At 35.6% G+C, this 25,247-nt stretch overlaps 2 protein-coding genes across 3 annotated transcripts in view; both read left to right on the forward strand.

The window, feature by feature from the left end:
- Window positions 1-25,247, forward strand: part of LOC124172971 (zinc finger protein 268-like) — a 110,905-nt gene that overhangs the window by 22,156 nt on the left and 63,502 nt on the right. The gene's annotated exons all lie outside the window — the stretch shown is intronic.
- LOC124172929 (zinc finger protein 501-like) lies at window positions 4,402-17,389 on the forward strand. Of its 2 annotated transcripts, XM_046552449.1 has the most exons (3): window positions 4,402-4,544; window positions 4,655-4,691; window positions 13,390-17,389. In XM_046552449.1, exon 3 carries the CDS (start codon window positions 13,583-13,585, stop codon window positions 14,819-14,821), a length of 1,239 nt encoding a protein of 412 aa, XP_046408405.1. In that variant the 5' UTR covers window positions 4,402-4,544; window positions 4,655-4,691; window positions 13,390-13,582; the 3' UTR covers window positions 14,822-17,389. The 2 variants fall into 2 exon arrangements, with proteins under 2 accessions (XP_046408405.1, XP_046408406.1); XM_046552450.1 differs by lacking the exon at window positions 4,655-4,691.

Here is a 25,247-nt window from a genome sequence, read left to right on the forward strand (position 1 = left end):
TTCAATTGCTCTAATTTTATTTTGAAGTAATTTGAACAAGCAAATGTTAGACGCATACAAATAATGTAGTCCTAAATATTCATGCAATGCAAAAAATAATTAATAAGATAAATGTAGAGATGCACAATTCTAAAGAGCTGATAGGCAAAAGAAGGAATGAATATTAACTTCATTGTATTCATCCAACCATTTGATTGCATTTAATGGCTAATAGCATGAGAGATAGCGTTTGAATACATTATGTTCTTTCTATGATTAAGGGCCAAGGGCAAATTATTATACACAATCTCATAAGAATGGCTAAGGGACTGCTTAGTGTTGAGATGGTTCTGATGAATATGGTGAAAGTGTAAGAGAAATAATCATGGAAATGGCTTTTGATTGAACAAGGTAAGAATTCTGTTCCATCAAGGGTATAAAGTTCTGGATTTGAGGTGATTTTATGAAGTGGTGTCTGCGTAATCCATTGTTGGGAAAGGTTGGTAAGATAAATGTATGGCATATTTCTGAAGAAGGAAAATCTTACTACTCGTATTGCTTCTGCTTACTCTTAGTATCTGAATTTACATTTTTGCTGACGGAGAAACCTTTTTATTAAGAATTTGTATTGTATTTAAACACAAATGTAGTGAATATGGTAGTACATACCTAGTATTGGGTGTTCCTTTGTGAATTGCAAAGAAATAAGGTATTTAGTCAGTCTAAAATAAATGCCTGCCCAATCAAACAATTATAAACGAAAAAATTAATGTTTTAAAATCGTGTTGGAAACTTAAAACATCTGAAATTAAGCAGAGGGTAAGTTAGGGTATGAGAAAAACCAAAAGTTATGAAAATAAATATTGCATAAGCCCTAACCTCAAAGGTAGCTTAGTCTTTGTCTCACAATCAAATTTGCGTCATAACATTTGCATTAAATTTTAACACAACCGATGTGCACTGTCTCCCACGGTCAAACTTTCATCCTAGTTGGATCTTTTGTTCCTATTGTTTTGATCAAACTCTAGTTCAAATAAATAAGCGTATTCGTTTAAAAAGAACAGCAGATTCGGAAATGAGGAAATTTATCACCAAGACTGAATAAATTTATCAGTTTTTATGAAATTAATTAATTAAAAAAGTAAATGTATATATAGTATCAAACAACTAATTTTGTCATTTTGCATGCTTCTAAGGCCTTAAGAAAGATGCCATATTTTCCCTCGACCAAAATAACTACTTATTATTAAGCCTTTCCTGCCAGTGCTTACGATAGGAAAACATTCTCTGTGCTAAGAGTAGCATTAAAATGCTTGAAACCCCTCAGTGCTGACTTCTTCTTTAGGGTAAAGTTATCCTGTTGTTTTTGTCTCTCAGATTTGGGACTTGAATTCAACTAGGTGCCCATCCCTTACCCCAAACACTGGGTAAAATATGGACATGCACCCCATCATAAGCCACCCATCACAAGAAACCTTCCATTCTTCCAGAAAAAAATGAAATCTATGGAAGAGTATACATAGAAAGCCAAAAGCAACTAATGCCTCATGGAAGTCAATATTCAGCAGCAGAATCCATCTCTGGGGACACCTCAGTGAAGAAATGCCAGTGCATTGCTCAAGCGTATAAGACCTGTGGCTTGCTGTTCAGCCGCATAAGCTGTAGTGGTTTCATATATACACCTCCTTCTGTGTCGTGAAATCAGAATCATCTATGAGAGCAAACTGCTAGGGTGTACAATCTAACCCAGCCAACTACCACGGCTATTTGGCTTTCCCTACCAGCTTAACGTCTGCACGGTTCATAAGTATGGTAAATAAAAATAATTTGACAATGCCCAAGAGTAGCTCAGAGTAACCACCATTGTTGATAGTTCTTTAAAAAGTTTTTGTCCAAAAGTGAAACACTAGGAAAACTAACCCCTATGAAAAAATTGTATAACCCTGTTTCAAATTTTTCATAGGGGAATACATGTGGTTGTTTATCAGCATGAACTCATGACCTTCTCACTGTTAACCCAACTCTTTCTCAACCGTTTTGCTCACATTTTGGTGGTGTCCTATTCACGTATCTGCTCTATTGTCAATCTGGAACCAACTGCGTGCACAAGCAGCGAAAGAAACGACCCTGCCTACTTACACGGCTATTCGGCTTTCCTTATTTTACCTTCCGTCAGGTGCAGTGTGCCTGACGGAAGCGAAAAAATATTAACTCATGGCATGGCTCAGTGGTATGCCTTTAAAGTAAGTGTAAAGCACCATTATTAGAGCAAAGAAACACTTAATTTATGCCTTATCTACTTTGTATATACCCCTTCAGACACAGTCATATAGCCCCGGACTGATCGAGCAAGGTGCGATTTGATGTGGTGTTTTGGCTATAATTTTTTATCTTATGTAATGTAATTAAGCATACAAGATCAGTGTTTCTTAATTTTCTATCTAATTTATCAAATAATTCTTTAATTTTGTTTTATTGTGCTATTACTTTGCTTTATAATGCTGAAAAATATGCAGCTTTTCTCAGGGATGCTGACTTACAAAAAATATTAGGGGGGGGGCAATCTTGCCCGGAGAAATTTTAAAAGTAGTGAGTTTTAAGGTTTTTAACTATTTTAGAAGAGTCACATGATCAACGTTAGTACTTGGATAACTTGAATCTCGATATCTGGACACTCCGAGTAAAATCAACGACCCGGACACATTTCCTCGCACTCATAATGACGTTTTGAGGGGGCTCAGGCCCAATGGAGTCGGCGCCTCAGGCTTTTCTGTCAGCTTCGAGAAGTAATAGGCTGCACAGAGCATTTCAAAACAGAAAGTTACTGCAAGCATCAAGGGTCTATGCCGTCTAGTCTCGTGGAAAAATAAAAACAAAGTGTCGCTGTGCCTGGCGGAGGGTTAAGATGTGAACATCTGCACGGTTCTTTTTATGCCTCGGCCCTTCCACCTAGGCCACGAATGAACTCCATCTGAATGAACTCCATTCCTGTGTCTACTTGTACCATCTCCTGCTGCTCCTTCTCAACTTGCCTCCTTTCAAGGAAACAACAGCTCTCTCTTCACTCCCTCAATCATAATGTGAACTTCCCCTGGCTCTCTTTTATCATTAAAAAAAACTCATCTTCCTTAAGACAGAGTGAAATACCGCTTTAAGAAATTATCATAGTCGCTTCTTCACTTTTTAGTGGATGAACAACCACCGAAGAGCATATAAGTATTAGTTGAACTTTCTGGTGGATCTCATTAATCTACAGGAGCTATTTTTCATAGTTTATATCAAACGGTTATCATGGGTTCATGTTGGATTTTAAAGCTGCGGATAATCTGATGGGAATGGTGTTATTGATACATAAAAATCACTATGGATCATGTAAGCTCTATGGTATCTCCAAAATGCCCTAGATCAGTACAGAGATGGTTATCATCAATGCCATATGATTATGGCATCTTGTGCTCATCGTAACGTTCAATAGCCCTAATTTAATTTTCCAGCAATTAGCAGAGGTAAATTGTAGAGACATGGTAATAGTAGAACTAATGTAATGATAAATATTCATGCAAAACAAAAAATTAATATGATAATTTAAGACATTTGTAAAGTTGAAAAGCTGATGGAGAAAATGTCAAATTATATTGGCATTGTTCAATACATTGAGTTACAGCTATTGAATTCATCCAACCATTTGAGTACATTTAATGAAAAAGAGTCTGTGAGTTAATGTTAAATTCATGATGTTCTTTTGATGACTTGAGGGCAACAGAGAATGTTAAATACTCAATGAAATACCAATGGCTAAAGGATTAATTAATGTTGAGATGATGGTTCTAATTAATATGGTCACAAATGTAGGTGTAATGATCTTGGAGATGGTGTATGAATGAGCATAGTAGAAGTATAGCTACATTAAGAGTACCAAGTATAGGATATAGGTAAAAGTTGATGCCATGAAATTTTTTAATGAAGTGGCGACTGCATGATTTCCTATGGGGAAAGTTTTGCAAGATACGTATTACATGTTTCTGAAGAAGGATATTCTCATTACTTACCAGGGCTTGATCCTATTGTCCCAGAATGATTGAGCATTCATCAAGCAAATAATAATGATTTTAAAACACCTTAAAAACTTTTACGAATGTATGGTAAGCTTCGAATATCTAAATACGACGGGTGTGAAAAGTATCCATAAGTTATTAAAATGTATAATCTCCGTCAAATACATAGGTCTTGAAATTTATGAAACAAATAATTGTTGAATTAACCGAAGGTTTTGTAATAACAGATACTAGAACCCAGGCTATCTTTAGTTTGTTTTGGAGCTGCAATGTATATCCATTCTGAAATAACCGCCGCACGAATTCTAATATCGATGTGTCGATGCGATTTGAATTCGACTTTTGAGTCGAGTGGCCAATCGATTAGTTGATGAGCGGGAGCATGCCGGAAAATTGTGTATATGACGGAAATTAGTCAACTCTCAATTTTGTGTGCTTTGAGAGGTAGTATTCTCGCAATTAAACATTCCTTTTGGATTTATTTTGATTCCGGAAATATTTCTTGTCGAGGTTAGTAGTTTTTTGTTTGTAAGAAGTTAGTGGTTAAGCAATGTAAGTACCTACATTGTGTTGTTGTTGTCCCTAAACTAAAGACGTTATCCTGCTTATTTGCTAAATAGGTTTTAAGTTGCTGCTGGATCCTTTGTTTCCTGTCAAGTAAGTTTAGAAAATTATTGGATAATTTTTTTACTGTGAGGCCCTCGGCCTGAATTTGTATTCGTGTATAATATCCATATTGTTGGCGGAGAGCAATGTGCGATTTGCTAGTGTGTTTGAGTGATGATGGGCCTCTAACAATATGCAATTTCATATAAAGGCCTGGTTACACGGTGCATTAACCCGTACGGGTTAATGTATGAATGCGTGTCTGTTTGCATGTCTGAATTCATGGACGTTTGCGTGAACGAGGAGCATGAATGAGCGGTTACACGGTACATGCGTTCGCACAAGTTTTCACACATTTTCTCGTAACGCGAGGCGTTTAGTTTTTGTTTATTCCCTTTACAGTGCGCAAAATTTAAATGTGAAAAAAGTATCATTAGGTAGGAAGCAGACGATACCTACCAGAAAATAATTCCCTTTTCGTTGTTTTCTGTAGGACCAGGAAATTTTACATACTGGTAATATATTTGCGCTGCCGTGTAAACAGTGTTTTTCATTGTAGTATCCGAAGTTGTTTCATTTCGTGCCAGTAATATTTATTTATATTTAATATTTATCGTTATCGCTCGCTTAATGCTATATCTCAATAGTACTCTATTTATTTCAAACCGTTATCAAAGTTAATACTTAGGCTGAAAATTTGTAGACGCATCTTGTTTTTAAGCCGTGTTTACTAGACATTTTTCTGTCATCTGTTTCACTAAGTGTAGATGATGTATGAGAGTAGATATTTTTAACACTTTGTTCTACTTTTGTCCGGGACGGTTATAAAGTTAAGAAGATATTTTCTGTTGATGGAAAAGATGTTGGTTTAGAGGTCTTGTCGATTTATGAACTTGCGTAATGTCGTATTTTTGTGGTGGGCCAGCGCATTCCCATATCGGACGTATAAAAGGTAGAATTTTCGTTAATTCATATGATATTAATTATGTTTAAATGTGTTCTATAAGTCGTATGATAGCCGTTGTATTTCACAAATGTCGTGTTAAAAACTGTGACAACCTCATCGATTGTTTTGTTCCGGCATAATACAACCAATAAGATACCATAGGCATAAACTTGGTATGTCCGGAATACATACAGGGATAATCTATAAGAATATTAGTGTAGATGCAAATGGTGAGTTTTTGGTAGGATTCAAGCACTTACGATACAGTACAAATGAAAAAATACGCGTAAAGAGTTACTGAATAGCCAAGACGGCCGTGGAATAGCCCTGCAGATGACAACTAAATGTGTCGTTTCCCACCAGGTGGCTCTGTTATCAACTTGTGCGAATGCATGAACGAAATTAGAACAGGTTCTATTTTCCGTTCACGCGTTCATGCATTTGTACATTTTGGGGTGGTTACACGGTGAATTTTTCCGTTCATTCTCGCGTTCATACATTTAGACATTAACCCGTACGGGTTAATGCACCGTGTAACCAGGCCTTAAGAACCTCATAGTAATGTCAAGTGTACAATTAATCTTGTACAAAGATTATTTTGCTTGGTGTGAATAGGAAGTTTCTGTAGTATATGTATGGGTACGATATAAACATTCAGCGACAGTTCGATTACGCTATGAAAGGTAACATGAAGTAGCATTGTGTATTCCGGAGAAGAACAAACTCTGTTTTTTTGGTGTGCATTATAGATGTAGTGTTCTCATAATTAGACACAGCCATTGGTTTAGGACTTCCTTCAAGTCGATGTTAGTTGTTTTTGTGGGTAAAGATGTTAGACGTTAGCATAATTCTATTCGTGTGTTTATTTTGTCTTTAAAAAGGAGAACGTAGTATATCCGACTTATTAGCAAAATAGATATTGAGGTGGTGCTGTTTCAGTCGTTTTTTGTTAATATTTGTAGATATTGTTAGATAATCAAGTAATTTAATGAAATCGTCACCGACTCCTTATTCATGTATCATAACCAAGAACCCTTCACGCAGGGTTCTTCATCATATCCATATTTATGGTGAGGAACACTGCTCGACTTGCTAGTGTGTTTTGTTGTTTATGGATCTCATTAGAAATGCTTAATTTCATGACAACACCGCATAGTAACATCATGCAAGTGGGCTCTCATTTATCAAGATTGCTTTCTTGGTGTGATAGCAAGTATTGCGTCTTCTAGGTAATGTTATATGCATTTCGGAGTTTTTTGGCCCTGTCGTAATGATATTATGTATTCTAAATATTCGCAGGTATGTACTTCATGATGCTATCATACGGTTTTGTCCTATCATCATTTGTGTCATTAAATAACATTTTTGGTAGGAATACGGTGTGTAAAATCCTCACCTGGCGATTCATGTGTCACATGCTCCTCTGTCATTGTTGTGGATATATTTAAACTCTCCCAATTTAAGGCTTTAAAACCTAATATATTTGTATATATTTGCTTTGTAATATCCTTGGGAAAAGTAGCGGAAGCATGAAATTCTAAACCGGAAATCTCTAACTTCAGCAAATATTATTGATTAGAGGCGTAGTTATCTATGAGAAGTTTCAGATCTGCATCTTTTGTTTATTGCATAGAGGTTTGTAAGAACGTAGGATCTGTTTAGGGGTGTCACATCATAAAATATAATTCGAGTTTGTTGTGAACGTTGATATCTGTTTCTCCGAAAATTTGGTTTTAACCTCGACATTTTTATGAGTGACATGGTTTAGGACGACTACGTGCATAAGTCTGAGTATAATTCATGGAAATATAAGCTTTCTATGTTCGGTTTAATGTATCGAGATGCTTTATATGGAGAGCATTGGGGTTCCATAGTAAATTCTGTTTAAAAGTATGGGTGACTTTATATCAATTAACATGCAAAGAGAGATGACGTAATTAGTAAGTGCATAAGTTTGTTTATTAAAAACAATTTATGGTTGACTCGATTCTATGTTTCATGCATTAGGATGCCTGTTTATTCCTAGCAAATTATTTGAGACTTTCTTTTCAGTTGCCCTCATGAAGTGCGTATTTCCCATTGTTTACAATGCTTCTTTTAATGATGAGTTTTGTGTTATCGCCATGACATTTGCTTATAAGCTGCCCCTTATTACTTTATGCTTGTGACCTTACTTCTTATAGTGGTGGTTGATGCTCTTTCTAATTGACATCACGAAGTATCTATTTCCATTTGTTCATAATGCAATATTAGTGTTGAGTATTGGGTATTCTAACGACATTTGCTTTTGACTGCCTGATGATTGTGTTCTATTGAATATGTTTTAGGAGCTCTGATTGACGTTCCTTTTATTGCCATCATAGAGATTCTATTTTCGTTTGATCTTAATATTTATTTTAGTGCTGATTTTTGGGGGATGCTCATGGCATTGCTTTTAACCTGCATGATCATTTTGTAGAATTAGAAGGTGACTTATTAGCCCTGATGGATACTCTTTTTAATTGCCATCATGATGTCAGTGTTGTGTTTTTCTTTGTTGCTCTATATAGTACGGAGTAAACATAATGAAGATAGAATTATGTATGTCCCACAGGAGTTTTAATTACCGACCCAGGTTTCGACAGTACACTATGTCTTTATCAAGTGTTGTAGGCAAACAAAAGATTTCTCAGTACATAGTGGACATAGTGTACTGTCGAAACCTGGGTCGGTAATTAAAACTCCTGTGGAACATACAAAAGTGTGTCTTAATTATGTTTCCTGTCACCAAGTTCCACCAAGTAGGGGAAATAAGGTGTAATGAGGGGTGTCAACAGAAATTTGCATTCAGGATGATGTTATTTATGGAGTAGATCTTCAATGTTATTTCTTGCATTTGCTATTTTCATTGTGCAAAATATCAGGAAAAATTGGATTGCAATGTGCTCATCACAGCGAACATTTTTGAGAGTCGATTAAAATGTGACCAGAGTGGGAATAGACTGGAATACTATGGGATGGAATTGGGCACCCTCGGTGCATTCCTTCTTTTTCAGTTGCTAGAAAAGTTTGTATAATAGAACAAGCCTTTTTAGTGCTCATATGGGCTCTTTTAATTGTCACTCTGAAGTGCCTTTATTTTCCAATTGTTCTTAAAAAATTCTTTAAGTGCTGGGTTATGTACTAGGAGTGCTCATGATATTTCCTTTAAAGAAGCCTGAATATTTTGAATGATGAATTGACTTTCCAAGTTTTTAAGGATGCTCTTTTTAATTGCTCACGTGAAGTGCCTATTTCAAAATTTTCATTTTGCTTATTTTAATACTGAGACTTGTGCAATGCTGGTGACATTTGCCTTGAAGCTGCCTGATTATTTTGTGCTTCCAATGATTCGATTTCCAAGTTTTGTAATGCTTCTTTTAGTGTTGATTTTTGGGTGATGATCATGGCAACTGCTGTGAATATGCTTGATCATTTTTTTCTCTTGATTAGGCTCCTTGAAAGCTGATAGACTCTCTTTTTAATTTCTGTTCTAGAAATAACTGTTTCTAATTGTTCATAATGCTTGGTTAAGTGTTCATTATTAGGGGGTATTCATGGCAACTGCTTTGTTTAGCGTGACCATTTTCTGCCTGTAAACATGCTTTTTTATTGGTGATAGTGACTTTTTATTTTCCATCCCTAACCCTTGTACTGCCACCGGGCCGGTATATTGACCCTCACCGGTTAAGCAAAAACTTCCCCCCAGGGGCTGATTTATCGACCCGAATTATTTCACATTTTTTGTAATTGTGGCCTTATCAACGGCTGTAATTTATGTAAACCCCCATAATCTATCTATGGTTATGAGATATAAGTGTATCTTAGGAATTGGGGAAATATAGACATAGTAAATAAAATAAAGTAGCTTAAAAATTTTTAAATCTGAAATGTGGGTAATACCGGAAAATAGTCTAGGCAGTCTTGGCCCTTCCCCACCAAAATGGGCTGACGGGAAAAGCGTTAAGCACCTAATCTAAGTACATCTCTATCATTCTTACACATCTAAAACAAGTATGGTCTGAGGGTATCAGTAATTCCTACTATCCAAAAGGTGGTAGCTTATTCTGTGTACGACTAAAACTTTTGCACTGTCGGCAACTTACACAAGTTTGATCTAGGAGTATCTGCAATGCCCACTGAAATTCCTAATTCCCAAACCTTCACTATCGTTTCGAACACCTACACTTCCTCATTCACTATAATTTTAATTATAAGTCTCTTTATCAGTACTTCTCTATTTTTTTAATCTACCACATTCAGGGATTTGAGGTGCTAATAGATGTGTAGAGTTGGTAGTATTGTCCTAAATCTTCTATTCATTAAAAATTGGGAGGTTCAGTATGTTTCACGCAATATAGTGTTACAGTACTCAAGTAATGCACCTCTTTGTTAGCTTCTCTATAGATTTTAATTATTTTTTTATGAGCAGTTTGGACAGTCTTTCCACCTGGCCATATGATCTAGGGTAGTTATGTGAATTTCCATTCATTTGAAAACATTTTGAATTCTTAGGAACCAAAGGGATTACTGTCAGCAATAACAATTTCAGAGATGCCAAAACAACTCAATACATCCTTCATAAATAAAATCTTTCATAAGAAAGCCAATACGGTTCAACTTATTGCACTTAAATCATAGTTTCCCCGAAAGCATTAAAAGCTCCTTTCATATATATATCGCAACATTTTTTACCCAAGGAAGGCAAATTAATCATATTTTTACTCATTACCTTTTCCATTTTATTATTAAACTTGATTTTTCTCTGAACACTGTCCACTTTCAAAAGCACCCCCTCCTTCATTGATTTAGCATTTAATCAGTGGCAAGGGAATAAAAGATGTGTGTGTCCTCTGTTTTTGTAATCCTCTTGATGTGTGCGATGTTTAATTTACTAGCAGTCACTGCTCTGGCATGCTCCTGACTTTCTTCCATTGCCCTCCATTTCCAAGTTTCAAATTAGTGTTGCTAAGACAATTCTCCTGCAAGTGATCAATGGCCCTAATCACTATATTCTACACCGGTTTAGAGTCATTAAATTAAATCCTAGCTCCAATTTTTTAACTATTGACAGCAATATTTGACATTTTCAAATTTGACCATGACCAAGCATTCACTTGCTTTGCACTTGATTGTCGCATTATATTTCTCTAATTTTAATCTTAAACTTTGATGCCTGCTTGAGATTATTTAGTCAATAGCACTAATTATTATATTCTACACTGGTATGTAGTCAGTACATACCAGTGGTGCAGGGAGGGGGTGTTTTTGTGGGATAACCCCCCCCACAGAGCTCAGACAATTTTTGAAGTTTAATATATTTTATTTATTTGGATTAATATTAAGTATGGAATAGTGAAAGGATTAATAAAATATTCCTCAGAGGCCATAAATTTCACCATTTTTAACCATTTATCTTAATGTTTTCTGGTGGAGGGCCTTCGCACCTCCCAACTACCCTGGCAGGTATGCCATACACCCAGACACACCAGTATTAGTTGTGCCTAAAGCCTCCCCTAGCCCTAATTCCTGGCTGCACCCCTGGTACACACTAAAAATGGATGTCCATGTTGAGAAACTTGTTATTGCAGTGTTCCACACTTAGAAATTCTTTTTCCACATGTATACTCCTGTTAAGTCATAGTTAAGCACCAGGATATAAATTATAAAACCTTTTTATCTGTTATATTAGTAACCACGGTTATATAAGGGATGAGAGATGGTTTTGAATTGAATATTTGTGTATTGTAGATAAATATGAAATTAATTACAGATGAACTTGTGAATTGTAGCCAATTTTTCATATTTTAGCCCTTTTCCTAGGATTGTAGAATCTCCATTTCTGAAAATGAACGAGTGAATGCAAAAAACTTAAACAAATTAAAAACAGCATTTTTAGAAAATAAAAGGACTGAGACTAGTTACTATGATAATCCAAATGAATATGTCACTAATATTGAAGTTTTCGAGTGTCACTGACAACTTATGTATCTCTATGTTTTCAAAGCGTTTTATGGAAGGAAGGTTATAAACAAAAAAAAATCAATAAGTATGGTTAAGAAGCATTAGTTGGGAAAACAACCAAATATGTTGTTGAATATGTTATAATATAAGAAGTCGTAATTTCAAATAATTGTTGAAATTAATTTATTTTTAGTACTATTAAAATTGACTTAACCACCTTAACCAATTCATTTCATATAATGTCAGCAACTACTAAAACATATCAAAGAAAACCGTATATAATAGGATTAGATTGTTCTTTTTAAGATACTTTACATAGAAAGTATAAATTGTAATAAATTGATGGCAATGGTAAACACTGATGCATACAGGGTAATTAGGTATTATTGAAACATTATTATCAACGGAAAAAATATTTTGAAAATTTTGACCTCATAAGCCATCGATTGATGCATTACAATATCCTTTTAAAGATATCATCACATTTTTACTCATTACCTTTTCCATATTATTATTACCCTGGAATTTACTCTAAACTCTGTCCATTTTAAAAAGCACCCTCATTGATTCAGCATAATCAATGGTAAAGTTTGCAGATAGCGTGTGTCCTCTGTCTCGTTTTTCCCAATAGCAGATATGACTGCTCTGGACTGCTCGCAGCTTTCTTCCTTTATCTTGCTTTGCTTAATTGCATCTTCAAATTTAAGATCAGGGATGCAACTAAAGTTCTTCTGCAACTTATCATCAGCAATTCCCAATGCAATTTTCAATTCCCAGTACAACCATCAAGCGATTACAATAGCATTATAATGACGCAGTCCTGTGACTGGCCTTCGGGATTCGGTTGCTGTTCCCTTTTTCAACTATTTAACACAAGTATTTCGATTTAGTAAATTAATTTATTGCATTGCTACTGTTCCTATAGTTTTTTCTTTTTATCTCTGCGTCACTTATTCAGTATTATATCAGCATGCTCCCTGAATATCTATACCATCTTACTTGCTCTATCTTTTCCCCATTGATAATAACAGTCTCGTTTCCATCATCATTAACTTTCACATTTTAGTTTTCCCTACACATACTTTCATTCCTTCCTCTAAGCTGTTCCTCCTCATTATTAGAAGTTTCTGATTGTCATTGGCCAGAATCTCCATGTCATCGGCAAACCTGATGCATTTTTCATTGCATCCTCCATTCCCTTCTCAATTTTCACTCTTCTTGGTTTTTCTGACCATCTCCTCCATGCATGTGTTCAGTATTGTGAGTGAAAGGCAGTAGCTCTGTCTTACTGCCCGGAACAGATTCATGCATTCAACTTTCATAGCCACCATCTGGTTTTGTACAATTCCCTAATCAGCCTACCATCCTTCCAGTCCACTTTCTTTATCTTAAGAATATCCAATAGCTTATCCCTTTTTCCGTCTCTAATTTTTGTTGGAGTCTCCTGGATGTATACCGTTACATATTGTGTATTTTGTTACACAATTCACTACTACTTCTTGTTGACCTTCTTCTAATCACATAAATAATTCAATAGGAAGCTCATCTATGCCCATTGTATTACCATTATTTATGTACTTCATTGTTTTTGCCATCAATTTTAACGAGTACTGCCTCCAAATTTTTGTTTTATTGTTGATAGACACAATGACTTATTGTTCGAGCAAATGGAAAATGAACATAATGAAAGGGGGCCCCTTGATACGTTGTGGCAGGTATATTGCTTTCCAATGAATGGCTTTGGTTATCAACAAAATGGCTTTAATAAGTTAGACCAGCATACCTTTCTTTTGAAATTAAAATATTAAAATTCTTTTCTAGAGCTCCCAGCTGGTGGTAGGAAGTTAAGGGAAACATTAAAGTGGTGACTGTATTTCTTCCTCAGCCTCACTGGCAGTCCTTTAATGTGAGAGTTGAGCGTCTGATGCTGGAGAATGAAGAAATATGATTAATGAAGACTTGGAAAATCGTGGAACTGTTCTTGCTGATAAGTTAACATCTTGCTGAATTCCTTATGATGCACAAACAGGCATCCCTAATCAGTCGAGTCGGAGGCACAAGGTCTGTTGCAAGGTGTGGAAGTGGTTGTAATACACCAGTTATCCCTAATACCCTTAGGATGATCAGAGTCAGTAAAAGGAGGAGTTGCGCAGAGGCAGTCGTGGGGAACAAAGATGAGTTAAGTTTTTGTGAGACGAAAAATGCTGTAAAGGGTCACAGATCAAACGACACTTCATATCATTGCTACCACTGCACAGGTGGATTCAGCACGAAAAGTGAGCTCATCAAACACCTCGAAACTCATTTTGCTGCCACCAATTTGGACATTGATGCTGTGTCATGCGAGGTGCTAGATGTAAAACGTGCAAATAGTAATAGACAAGGGCTGAGGCAAAAAGGGAATGGGCGTGTAAAGGAAATATCCGGAGGGACTCAGGAGAAAGGAAAGGATAGAAAAGGGAGAAGGTTTGCTGTAGTGGCTGACCGATGTGTAGAAGGTGTTTCCTCGAATTCCTCCCCTTGTGATACAGACATCAAAAAGGGAAAGTGTTACAGTGCAAGAGAGAGGCCTTATTCATGTAGTGTGTGTTACAAGTGTTTCACTCTTAGTTCTACTCTCAACAAACACATGCGCATACACACTGGAGAAAAGCCTTATTCCTGTAGTGTATGCAATAAGTCATTCTCTCTGAGTGGCAACCTCAACAAGCATATGCGTACTCACACAAAAGAGAAGCCTTATTCGTGTAGTGTGTGTAATAAGTGTTTCACTCATAGTTCTACTCTCAACAATCACATGCGAATACACACTGGGGAAAAGCCTTATTCCTGTAGTGTATGCAATAAGTCATTCTCTCTGAGTGGCAACCTCAACAAGCATATGCGTACACATACAGGAGAGAGGCCTTATTCATGTACAATATGCTGTAAATCATTCAGTCAAAGTAATAACTTTACCGTGCACATGCGCATACACACAGCAGATAAACCTTATTCCTGTAGTATCTGCAGGAAATCCTTCACTCAGAGTGGCACACTCAACATGCATGTCCGTACCCACACAGGAGAGAGGCCTTTTTCATGTACAATATGCTGCAAATCTTTCTCTAACAGTCACAACCTAAGCGCACACACACGTATACACACAGGAGACAGACCGTATGCATGCAATGTCTGCAGTAAGTCCTTTTCTCACAAGCACACCCTTGACTATCATTTGCGTGCTCATACAGGGGAGAAACCCTTTTCATGAAGCGATTGTGGGAAATCCTTCTCTCAGAAAGGTGACCTCGTGAGGCATTTCCGTACACACATGTGAGAGACATTAATTTTCCAGCTATGGGTACAATTGGTTCACTCAGATTCATTACTTACAGAGACACGTCATGCAAACTCACAGGAAGGATAGGTTTTCTAGATTTCACAATTGTTTTCATTTCACCTTAAGAAAGTCTGTACTGATGAGCCTAGTAATTCATTCTCGCTTACAGAAGTAGTGTTTCATTAGGATGAGGAAATATTCAATAGGGATGGCAACACATTGTAGTGCATGCTAAAGAAGTCATGGATTTCTAATTTGTACTTTGATGTAGCTTTATAGCAAAAAATTGAATGGCTGCCCACTTATGGCTCCCTGAAAAAGGCAGTATACAAGTGACTTTTACTCAAAATTGTCCCTTGAAGGAGTACTCTCCTTTTTTACGATACCTTACTTAATCCTTAATATGTATGTACTATTGTGAATTAAGAATGAATGCGAGGAGGTTTGCTGGTATTTAATTGTTCTTATTGTGTCAATAACTTTAAAATATTGTGAATGCAGTGAATAGATGATTTGTCCTGGGGGATATGTTATGGAAGTTGATATACAATAATGTTTACTTTACCAATTTTTCAATGGTAAATTTACGTCATTTTTCTTAACCTTTTTTTCTGCAAAAATGTTCCATTTGCGGATAATCGTAGATATTTAAATGTAATCAATCCTTTGTCAGTCAATCATTTAAATTTTTGGGACTGCATATCAAGAATACTTTTTTCTTTAGAGATCAATGAAGCGGTAAATTATGATTGACAAGGGAAGTCTTACATCAGCCACCTGAGTGGACATGATTGTTTCTGCTACTATATGCTTCTCTATATCCTTGTGATTGGTGTGTTTTGGTATAAACTGTCTTATTTTAAAGATGCAACTATCAGTGTTAAACAAATGACAATAAACTGCATGTTTTCAATACTTAGCCAACCAATTTAAGTACTTAAAAGTAATTTCACTGAGAGATGCAGGGAACTTCATTTTCAGAAGAATTTCCAACAGTTCCCTGGTATCTCAGTTTCAACGATCCGTACTGCATTAGAAGGTATGTTTTTTAGATTTTTTTCTTACGTGTGGCAACGAATACATATAGATACAATATTTTTTATGGTATGAAGGGATAACTCATATTCCCTACTTGTACACACATTTCATGCTTACCCGCTGCAAAAATATATGTCATATAGATTTCACGATAGTTCTCATTTTACCTGTAGCAAATATTTATTGAGGAGCCCCATTATTAATTCTCAGTCACGCAAGTAATGTTTAACAATCATTAGGAAATACACAATGGGGATGTTGACACATATTGGGGAATGTATGAAGAAGTCGTGCATTTCTGATTTGCAGTTTTACGGAGATCAGTAGCAAAGAGTGCAAGGCCACCCACTTGCCACACACTCAATGAAGGCAGTTTGCCTGTAGCTTTCACTCAAAGTTGATGGCTAAAAGGTCTTTTCTCCATAGTCATATCCTTCTTATTCCTCAACATGATTAAGTAGTGAAGGCAAGGAATTTTGCCGTGTTGAAATCGGTGAAATTGTGTCCATAGCCTAAAAATAATGTGACAGTAGTTATTAGGTATTTTGCATTAAAAGATGTGTTGCTGAATTTGATATACAAATATGTTCACTTTGCCAATAATTATGGTTAGATATTGTGTTTTCTATTGTAAAATATTGTCATACCACTGTAATGAATATATGTATTGAAAGATATTTTATGAATCTGATTTTCAAATATGTTTGCTCTACCAATGTTTTAGTGGTAAAATGTTGTCGTTTTCAATTGTAAAATATTGTCACACTGCTGTGACATTTTTTTCTCACAGCAAAAATTTTCCTTTTGCCTCACCATAGTAATTTAAATGAAATCATTCTATTAAGCCTAAGCCTATCATTTAAAATCTACGAACTGAATTTCAAGAATGCTTTTCTCTTGATAGGTCAATTAGTTCATAAAGTATGATTGAAAAGGAAAGTGTTAAATCTCAGCCACTTGACTTATGGATGAGGTTTATTGTTGCTGCTACTATATGCTTCTCAGTAGCTTTATGATTGTTGTGTTTTTGGATAAATTGTGCCCTGCCCTAATGATGCAGCTACCCTTGTTAATCAAATGAAAGTAAACTGCTTATGTATACAAAACATTGCCAGGCAATGTTGGTAGGTAAAAGTGAATACACTGAAAAATATAAGGAACTTTATTTTCCAAAGAATTTTCAAGAATTCTTGTTTTTTTCTATTCCATAGATCACTCTTGTATTAGAAAATTGGTTACTCTTGATTTTAACCTAGCTTCCAATTTGTATAAGTGGAAATGGTATGGCTCCTAGGGAGTTGTTTTTATTTTACTGATCAACTTAAAAATAATATTAGTTGCCAAAGTTGGAATGTGAAATAAGAAATAGTATGTCAATGTGCCAGGTAAGCTTGGACACACAGGCATTGTTCATTCTTGTACAAAACCTTCTTTCTTACTAAAATAAAAAACTTAAAAGCATTGCATGTGATTAAGAAATGATGTTGAACTTGTATCCTTCTCATATACCTACTCTTGAAATTAATGCCAAACTTACTCAGCCCTTAAGCTCACCTTTTTTCATGATTACCAGTTTTTCAGTCAATTTTTTTTTTCATTTGCCATATGAAATTGCTGTGATTGGCCACTGGCTCATACCTTTTCCCCTCTGCTTTGGAAATGCCAAAACTTATTTTAGGACTTAAAAATCCCAATTATGAATGGCTGAAGTGAAGTATGTTAGGAAGTCAAATTTTAAGAGAAAGAGTTGATCTGTCTACTATTCCTTCACATTTAAATCTTTAAATTCAATGCACAAATCATATTTACTTATATCAAACACAATTGATGTGTATTCAGGATGGGATATCAGGAGCAAAAATACGGTGGACCAAACACCACTATATGTTTCCATAACATGGCCCTCTTCCTGTATATTTTCGCTTCATCAATAAAAATTATTTTCCATTAATTGTTGATTCCTACTTTTTTGTCCCATTGTATTGGAGAATCTTTGTGTTTGCCCGCTTTTCACAAAACTTTGTATGGGACTGACCGCTTCCTTTAAAAGGAAGCCTAAATTTGGATAATGCCACCAAACAATTTTTCAACCATATTCGTGGATAATACCATCGAAGCCCCAATTCCTTCTAGTGCGACCTTTCCTGATTTCCTCTTGAATTCATAAATTGCTGGATAGAAGAATATTTTATACATAGTTGAACATTCCAGTGGGTCGAAATCATCGCTTTTACCTTACTCTAGAGCATAAAAGATATATTTATTGCAACACTATCACTCATTTCTTTCCACAGATGATATCATTTTTTCCACCTCCCTTTCAGTAATTGCTCAAATCCATCTGCTTGACTCATTAATTTGCATGTTATTATTCATTCCAACAACTCTCCATGTTCTCTTTTTAACTAGCCCTGTGAAAATGTGGTATTGCACATTCTTACTGCTGCTAGGCAATAATCACTAAACTTTTTCTACTAATTCCATTGCTCTTCCTTTTTGGCTCTCCCTTCACTATAAACTAATGTAAACAAATCGAATATGCACGTAGGCATCACATTTTTATCAAGGTAACATAGATACCTTATAAATTTGCTTCAACACACCTCCCAACTCTGTGCAGCACAGCATATGCTTCCTTCAATTCTGTTCCTATACAGTGCTTTATTGGTGGGTATTTAAATGGCTCGGGGTGCTTACATTTGGCGGCACTAAAGATTCTGTGCAGACCTGGGGCGCAGGCACAGCAGGAGGTGTGGGGACACTCCTTCGGAAAAATTTCATGATATATTGTTCAAAATGGTGAGTTTTACAGCTTTCGGAGGGATGTTTAATAATACATTAATAAAATTTACACTATTCTGTGAGTAATATTAATCCAATTAAGTAAAATGGATTGAACTTAGAAAAACTTGTTTGAGCTCTTGGGGGGGGGGGGGATTATCCCCCTAAACCCCCCCCTCGCTGTGCCACTGGTGCAAACATTGAAACAAAATTTTAGCATAGCAATCACTCTCCAAAAAACTTCCAAAACGGTTTATTGTAAGAAAGAATTTCAAACTTGATTATTAATAATATGTACATACGATTTAATGAGTCGTTTACTTTTGTCTGCTCCGTGTCCAGTGGTTAGTACTAGACCTGTGTTTCTTGAAACAGTTTCCTGAGCAGTTTTTACATCAGTACCTTGTCTCATTTCTCTTTTTATTTTCCTGATTTAATACACAATTTCTTCTTTTGAACTTAAATATTTCATTTTGTGAGTTTTGCTGAACAAAATGCTATCTGCTCGATCAAGCATGTTTCCAATCAGTCCGTTGTTTGCACTAATCTAAATTTTGTCCCGCAGTGATTTGGTCCACTAATATTTAAGTAGAAAAATTTTATAGTGCCAAGGATCTTTTTTTACAAATTCCTTCCTCTTTCTATCTACAAAACTGAGAAATTTGTTGAGCAATGAAAACCTTTCCTTGCTCATTACATTTAGAAAGAATTGAATTTATAACGCAATTTTTCATTAAAATTCTGAAATATAAGTCGCAAACTTAATCTAAATTTAAGTATTAAACCTAGAAATACACTGAAAAATCCTCCAGAGGTGTGGGAACCCTGTTTTGAAACAGATATTTTTTGCTGGGTAGTTTTATTAGTAAATTTTCAAGAAACTATGCTATAATTGTAATTATTTCATAATCAAAATTTATCTCAAAATATGTCATGGGATCATCTTTACAGAGAGCAGGTGATATTATTTTTTTTCAAATAAATCACATGCAAAGATCAGATGCATGTCTTCACTGCTGATCTGTTCCCAATTATTTTCTTGAATCTTCACAGAAGAATGAGATGGTGGAAATCTTTAAACCTGGAGTCAAGGGAGTATCCATTTGAAACCTCCAAAGTGGTATCAAGACATCCTGCACTCTTTTCTTCCAGAGCATCAGGAACCCGCTCATCGGAAAACTAATGAGAGCCAGAAGGCTTGATCAATTAATGAGGGGTTCAGATATGGAAGGGACCCATGGCCGAAAAAAAAAAAAACCACCAAAGCAAAGGTAGACGTGAAATTATCCTAACCCTACCCTTCAAACCTCATAAATAAGATACCAGATGATCTCTGCATTTCTTCAGGGTTTTCTTCCACGTCAGCTTGTTTTTAGACAACAGTTTCGCTGGCTATCCTGCCAGCATCTTCATGTCAAAGGTGTTGGCTGTTGGTTTTTGCCTCGTTTATTTACTGTTGGCGGGATTGGAGCTGCACTTTGATTGGCTGTCTGACTGGGTGCTTATCTGTGTTTGGCGCACTCTCTTAGATGACTTTTCCAGGGGCTGTGAAGGAAAGAAAAAAACCCTGAAGAAATGCATAGATCAAACCATCGCCGTGGAAATCTATGTTCTTAGATACCAGATGCTGATAGGTCTTCGAAGGTACCAGAAGCATTGGCAATTTCTAGACGGTCCATCTCTTCTCTATCATTGCCATGATGAAAGAGAAAGGAAATGATAAAGCAGAAAAGCAGATGATAATGAAGTACAGAGAGGAGCATGCAGCACCTGCACATACAATACAAAATCGCTGAGAAATATATAAATCGGAGCGTGAATGGAAGAATATCTCCCTAGAGTGCCCATCAGATGCTGCTCCTAAAGGAAACATCCTTGCGCAGCTGGAAATAATATTCTGAAAAAATAGAAACGCACAAACAAAGGCAATAAAGAGGCACAGAACAAAGGCAAGTAGATATTTATTGCATATGTACTCACTAGAAAAACATATATGGAAGCCTCAGAGATGGGAATTTCAAATGAAAGATTTGGATGCAGATGTGGCATCGCACATGCTGATGGAGAGACCACTGGCATTTAAAGTCAGGCTTGAGGGGTTAAATAATAGGGTACATACAGTATTCTTTCCATGCATCGTTTTCACTGTTCAAACTCACGCCATCACTCATTGAATATTACGTGAAACAGTGCTGCTTCCAGTACATCCATCTGATATCAATTCTGAAGAAGGCTCTTTTAGTCTCCATCCTGCTCACAGCAATTGCTGAAACCACACCTAAAGTGGTCATCAAAAGTTTGGCTTTTGAGAGCTAGAACACACCTACATCAAATGCAAAGCGCAGAAAATAAAAATCTCAAAAAAATTGCAACAGCATCCTAGTCTATCACAAACCGCAATTTGCAAATGATCTGCACATCCATTCAGCTCTCAAGAAAAGCAAGGTAAACCTTCCCAAAATTAAGGAAATCCATGGCATCCACTAGCACTGCGACCCTAACTAAACTATGGCTGTAAGAACAGAGTCCTTCTAGCAAGCAAGAAACTCAAAAACAAGCCACTCGTCAGTGTCTCATCGAGGGGGGGATTTTGGGAGATAAAACACCCCCAGAGCTCCCCAGAGTAATTTTTAAGTTTTATCCATTTACTTAATTAAATTGGTAAAACTAATGCAATAGTACAAGTGTGAAGAAAAATATCACTCAGAAAACCGTAAAACCTACCCTTTTGAACCATTTATCTTCAAAATTCAGCAATTTATTAATCTCGTACCTACCGCTTATCTTGGTGGGTATACCATACCCCCAAACACCCCGGTGTTAGTTGCACCCCATTCACCCCCTCAGCCTTAATTCCTAACAGTGCCCCTGCCACCCTTACCCACCAAAATTCATTAATCTCATTTCAGCACTTCAAAATAATTGTTTCTGTACTTTATTTTTCAATCTACAATTTGTGACCATTGTTTGCGAGTAACTCTATGAATAGTAGGATTAAATAACCGTGGTTAATTAAGTTATTTTGAAAATTATTCTCCTTCAGCTGAAATACTTGCAACAACATGACATTAATGGCATAAGTGTTCACATTTGCATCGTGATTACTATTGTGTTTTCTGCTGTGGGAGCAATTACCATACAATGTAGTGGCATAATTCCTCTTTACAGTTTACTACTTTAATGCTTATCTGTCGTGTACATAATACATTACATTTGCTTTTGAGGCCTTTATATAAAGCCATTTCTCTGTCCACCTATTATCATTATTAAGATAACCCACACTAGAGTCATGATGTAATTTACTCAGTATTCATTGGTCATTCGTTGATGAATATTTTTAACTAAGTATTGGTCAGTCTTGTTATAGTTATTCTCTGTGGATGCATGCAAAAGAAAATGATATAAGTAGACATTTTTGTGAATGTCATTTTGTACCTGAGATATTTTACAAAAGGATTTTATGCAGAATTCTTTGCTCATGCATTGATAATTATTTTCAATTGAATCATGTTTATATGTTGCCATGGCTTCCTTTGTGGTTGCATACAAATGAAAATGGTATTAGTTGAATATTTTGGTGGATTTAATTATTTTGTGGGAGAAATAATTCATGCAGCTTATCTTCAGTGATTATCATGGATTCATGTTGTGGGTTTGACTGCAGCATGCATCCATTGCTATTAACTGAAATAAGAGTCTGTGTTTGCATGGCTTTCTTTGCGGTTGCATACAAAGGACAAAATGGTATTGGTGAAACTTATTGGTGGATTTCATTATTTTGAAGTTGAAATATTCAATACAGTTTATATATAGTGAGTATCAAGGGTTTATGTTGGAGTTTTAAGCTACAGAAGGGAAGGTAAGATTTTTCATCTGATGGGAATGGTGTTATGGATAAAAAGAAAAATTACTGTCCATAAGGAGTACATATTTACATGGGCTCCGTGATATGACATGTTGAAGTGATTGCCAAATGTGAAGTGCAGAGACCTAGTACTGAGACCATGGACGTTAATGCTGTGTGATTGTGGCATATAGTACCTCATCCTTTCATTTGCTCTAATTTTATTTTGCAGTAGTTTGAACAAGCAAATTATAGACACATAAAAAAATGTAGTCATAAATATTCGTGCAATGCAGAAAATAATTAATAAGATAAATGTTGAGATGCACAATTATAAAGAGCTGATGGGCAAAAGATTGAATGAATATTAAATTCATTTAATTCATCCAACCATTTGATTGCAATTAATGACTAATAGCCTGAGAGATAGCGTTTGAATACATTGTTCTTTTTATAATTAGGGGCCAAGGGCAAATTATTATGCACAATCTCATATATAAGAATGGCCAAGGGACTGCTTAGTGTTGAGACGGTTCTGATGAATATGGTGAAAGTGTAAGAGAAATAATCATGGAAATGGCTTTGGATTGAACAAGGTAAGAATTCTGTTCCATCAAGGGTATAAAGTTCTGGATTTGAGGTGATTTAATGAAGTTGTGTCTGCGTAATCCTTTGTTGGGAAAGGTTGGTAAGATAAATGTATTGCATGTTTCTGAAGAAGGAAAATCTTATAACTTGTATTACTGCTACTTTTAGTATTTGAATTTACAATTTTGCTGACGGAGAAACCTTTCTATTAAGAAGTTATAATGTATTTGAACACAAATGTAGTGAATATGGTAGTACATAGAATTGGGTGTTCCTTTGTGAATTGTATAGAAATAAGGTATTTAGTCAGTCTAAAATATATGCCTGCCCAATCAAACATTAAAAAGGAAAAAAATTAAATTTAAAATCGTGTTGGAAACTCAAATGATCTGAAATGAAGCAGAGGGTAAGTTATAGGGTATGAGAAAAACCAAAAGTTATAAAAATAAATATTCCATAGGCCCCAACCCTAAAGGTAGCTTATCCTTTGTCTCACAATCAAATTTGCGTCATAAAGTTTGTAATAAATTTTAATACAACTGATGTGCACTGTCTCCCACGGTCAAAATTTCATCCTAGTTTGATCTTTTGGTCCTATTGTTTTGATCAAACTCTAGTTCAAATGAATAAGCGTATTCGTTTAAAAAGAACAGCAGATTCGGAAATGTGGAAATTTATCACCAAGACTGAATAAATTTATCAGTTTTTATGAAATGAATTAATTATAAAAGTAAATTTATATATAGTATCGACCAACTAATATTGTTGATATGTCACTTAGGGTCGTGTTTCCTTTGTAAATTTCATGAAAATGAGATCTGTTCAATGAGATCAATTCATCCTGAAGAATTTTTTTATTTTAAATTAAGTTTAGGGTGACTACATATTATGGGTATGAAAAAGACGCATAATTCATTACAATATATAGTCTGCGTCAAATATTAGGCCCTAGTCCTTGAGGGTAGCTTAGAAACTTCAGTCTTGAATTTTTAAACGGATGATTTTGAGATGCATCTTTTGTTCGTCTGGGATCAGTCTGGCTTATGATTCATTTCGAAACCATTTTTTATGACAGCAAGATAAAATTTTAGTGCATTTAAATAACTTATACGTACTTGAATTGTTAAACTGAAGAAATCATGACTTGTATGTGAAATCAACGCTTCAAGGTATATCCATTCCAAAGTTACCGCCGCACGAATTTTGATATCGATCTGTTGATGTCTATCTCGACTTTTGAGTCGATAGTGTCGAGCCAAGCGACTGTCGATTATTTCCTGAGCGGGCGCTTGCAGAGACATCGTGTATACCTTGGAGAGTGATAATTCTCTGTTTTGTGTGCTTCGAGGGATATTGTTCTCATAATTAAACATTCCTTTTGGATTTATATCGATGCCGGACGTTCTATTACTCGAGGTTAGTTTCTGTTTTTTAACAAGATAGTGGTTATGCTATTTATATTAACATGTTTATGTTGGCCTTAATCGAAAGACACGCTTATTCGCTATGGTTTTGGTTGCTGGCAGGTGGTTGAGTGCTGGCTCATTAATGCCTGTCATAATTTGAGGAAATAATAACATAATCTTGAATTCTAATGCCCGAGCACGGAATACGTATTCGTGTATATAATCCATATTTTTGACGGTGAGTAATGAGCGATTTGCTAGTGTGCCTTTGTGATGATGGGTCTCTTAAAATGCTCAATTTCACATAAGAACCTCATAGTAACGTCATGCATCTAGTTTCTCTTGTACAACGATTATTTTCTTGGTGTAAATAGCTAGTCTACATGTTTGAGTTTGCTACGTACAATTCTCTGTTTTCCTCTGATTATTTTGATTATGTTTTCTAAACGTTCGGTGGTATTTAAAGCATGCTACCAACCATGAATCTTTTGTGTTTTTCTCCCGATGAAAGATAGGAATACCATTTGTATTAAGTGCCTCTTGTGACGATTCCAGTTTCTCATTCTTCTCAGTCAGTGTCGCGGAAATCTTTTCTCTCTCACAATGTAATCGTTTAAAATTTCAGTATGTGTAGGTATTGGCTATGTATAATATTTGGGAAAATTAGCGATAAAATAAAATTATCATAAGTGTAAAGGCA

This window comes from Ischnura elegans (genome assembly GCF_921293095.1).
Source record: "Ischnura elegans chromosome 13 unlocalized genomic scaffold, ioIscEleg1.1 SUPER_13_unloc_3, whole genome shotgun sequence".
NCBI classification, from domain to species: domain Eukaryota; kingdom Metazoa; phylum Arthropoda; class Insecta; order Odonata; family Coenagrionidae; genus Ischnura; species Ischnura elegans.

What these genes read in the sequence shown, in the direction of transcription:
- LOC124172929 (XM_046552449.1), top strand. Translation starts at nt 13,583, where the DNA reads ATGATGCACAAACAGGCATCCCTAATCAGTCGAGTCGGAGGCACAAGG.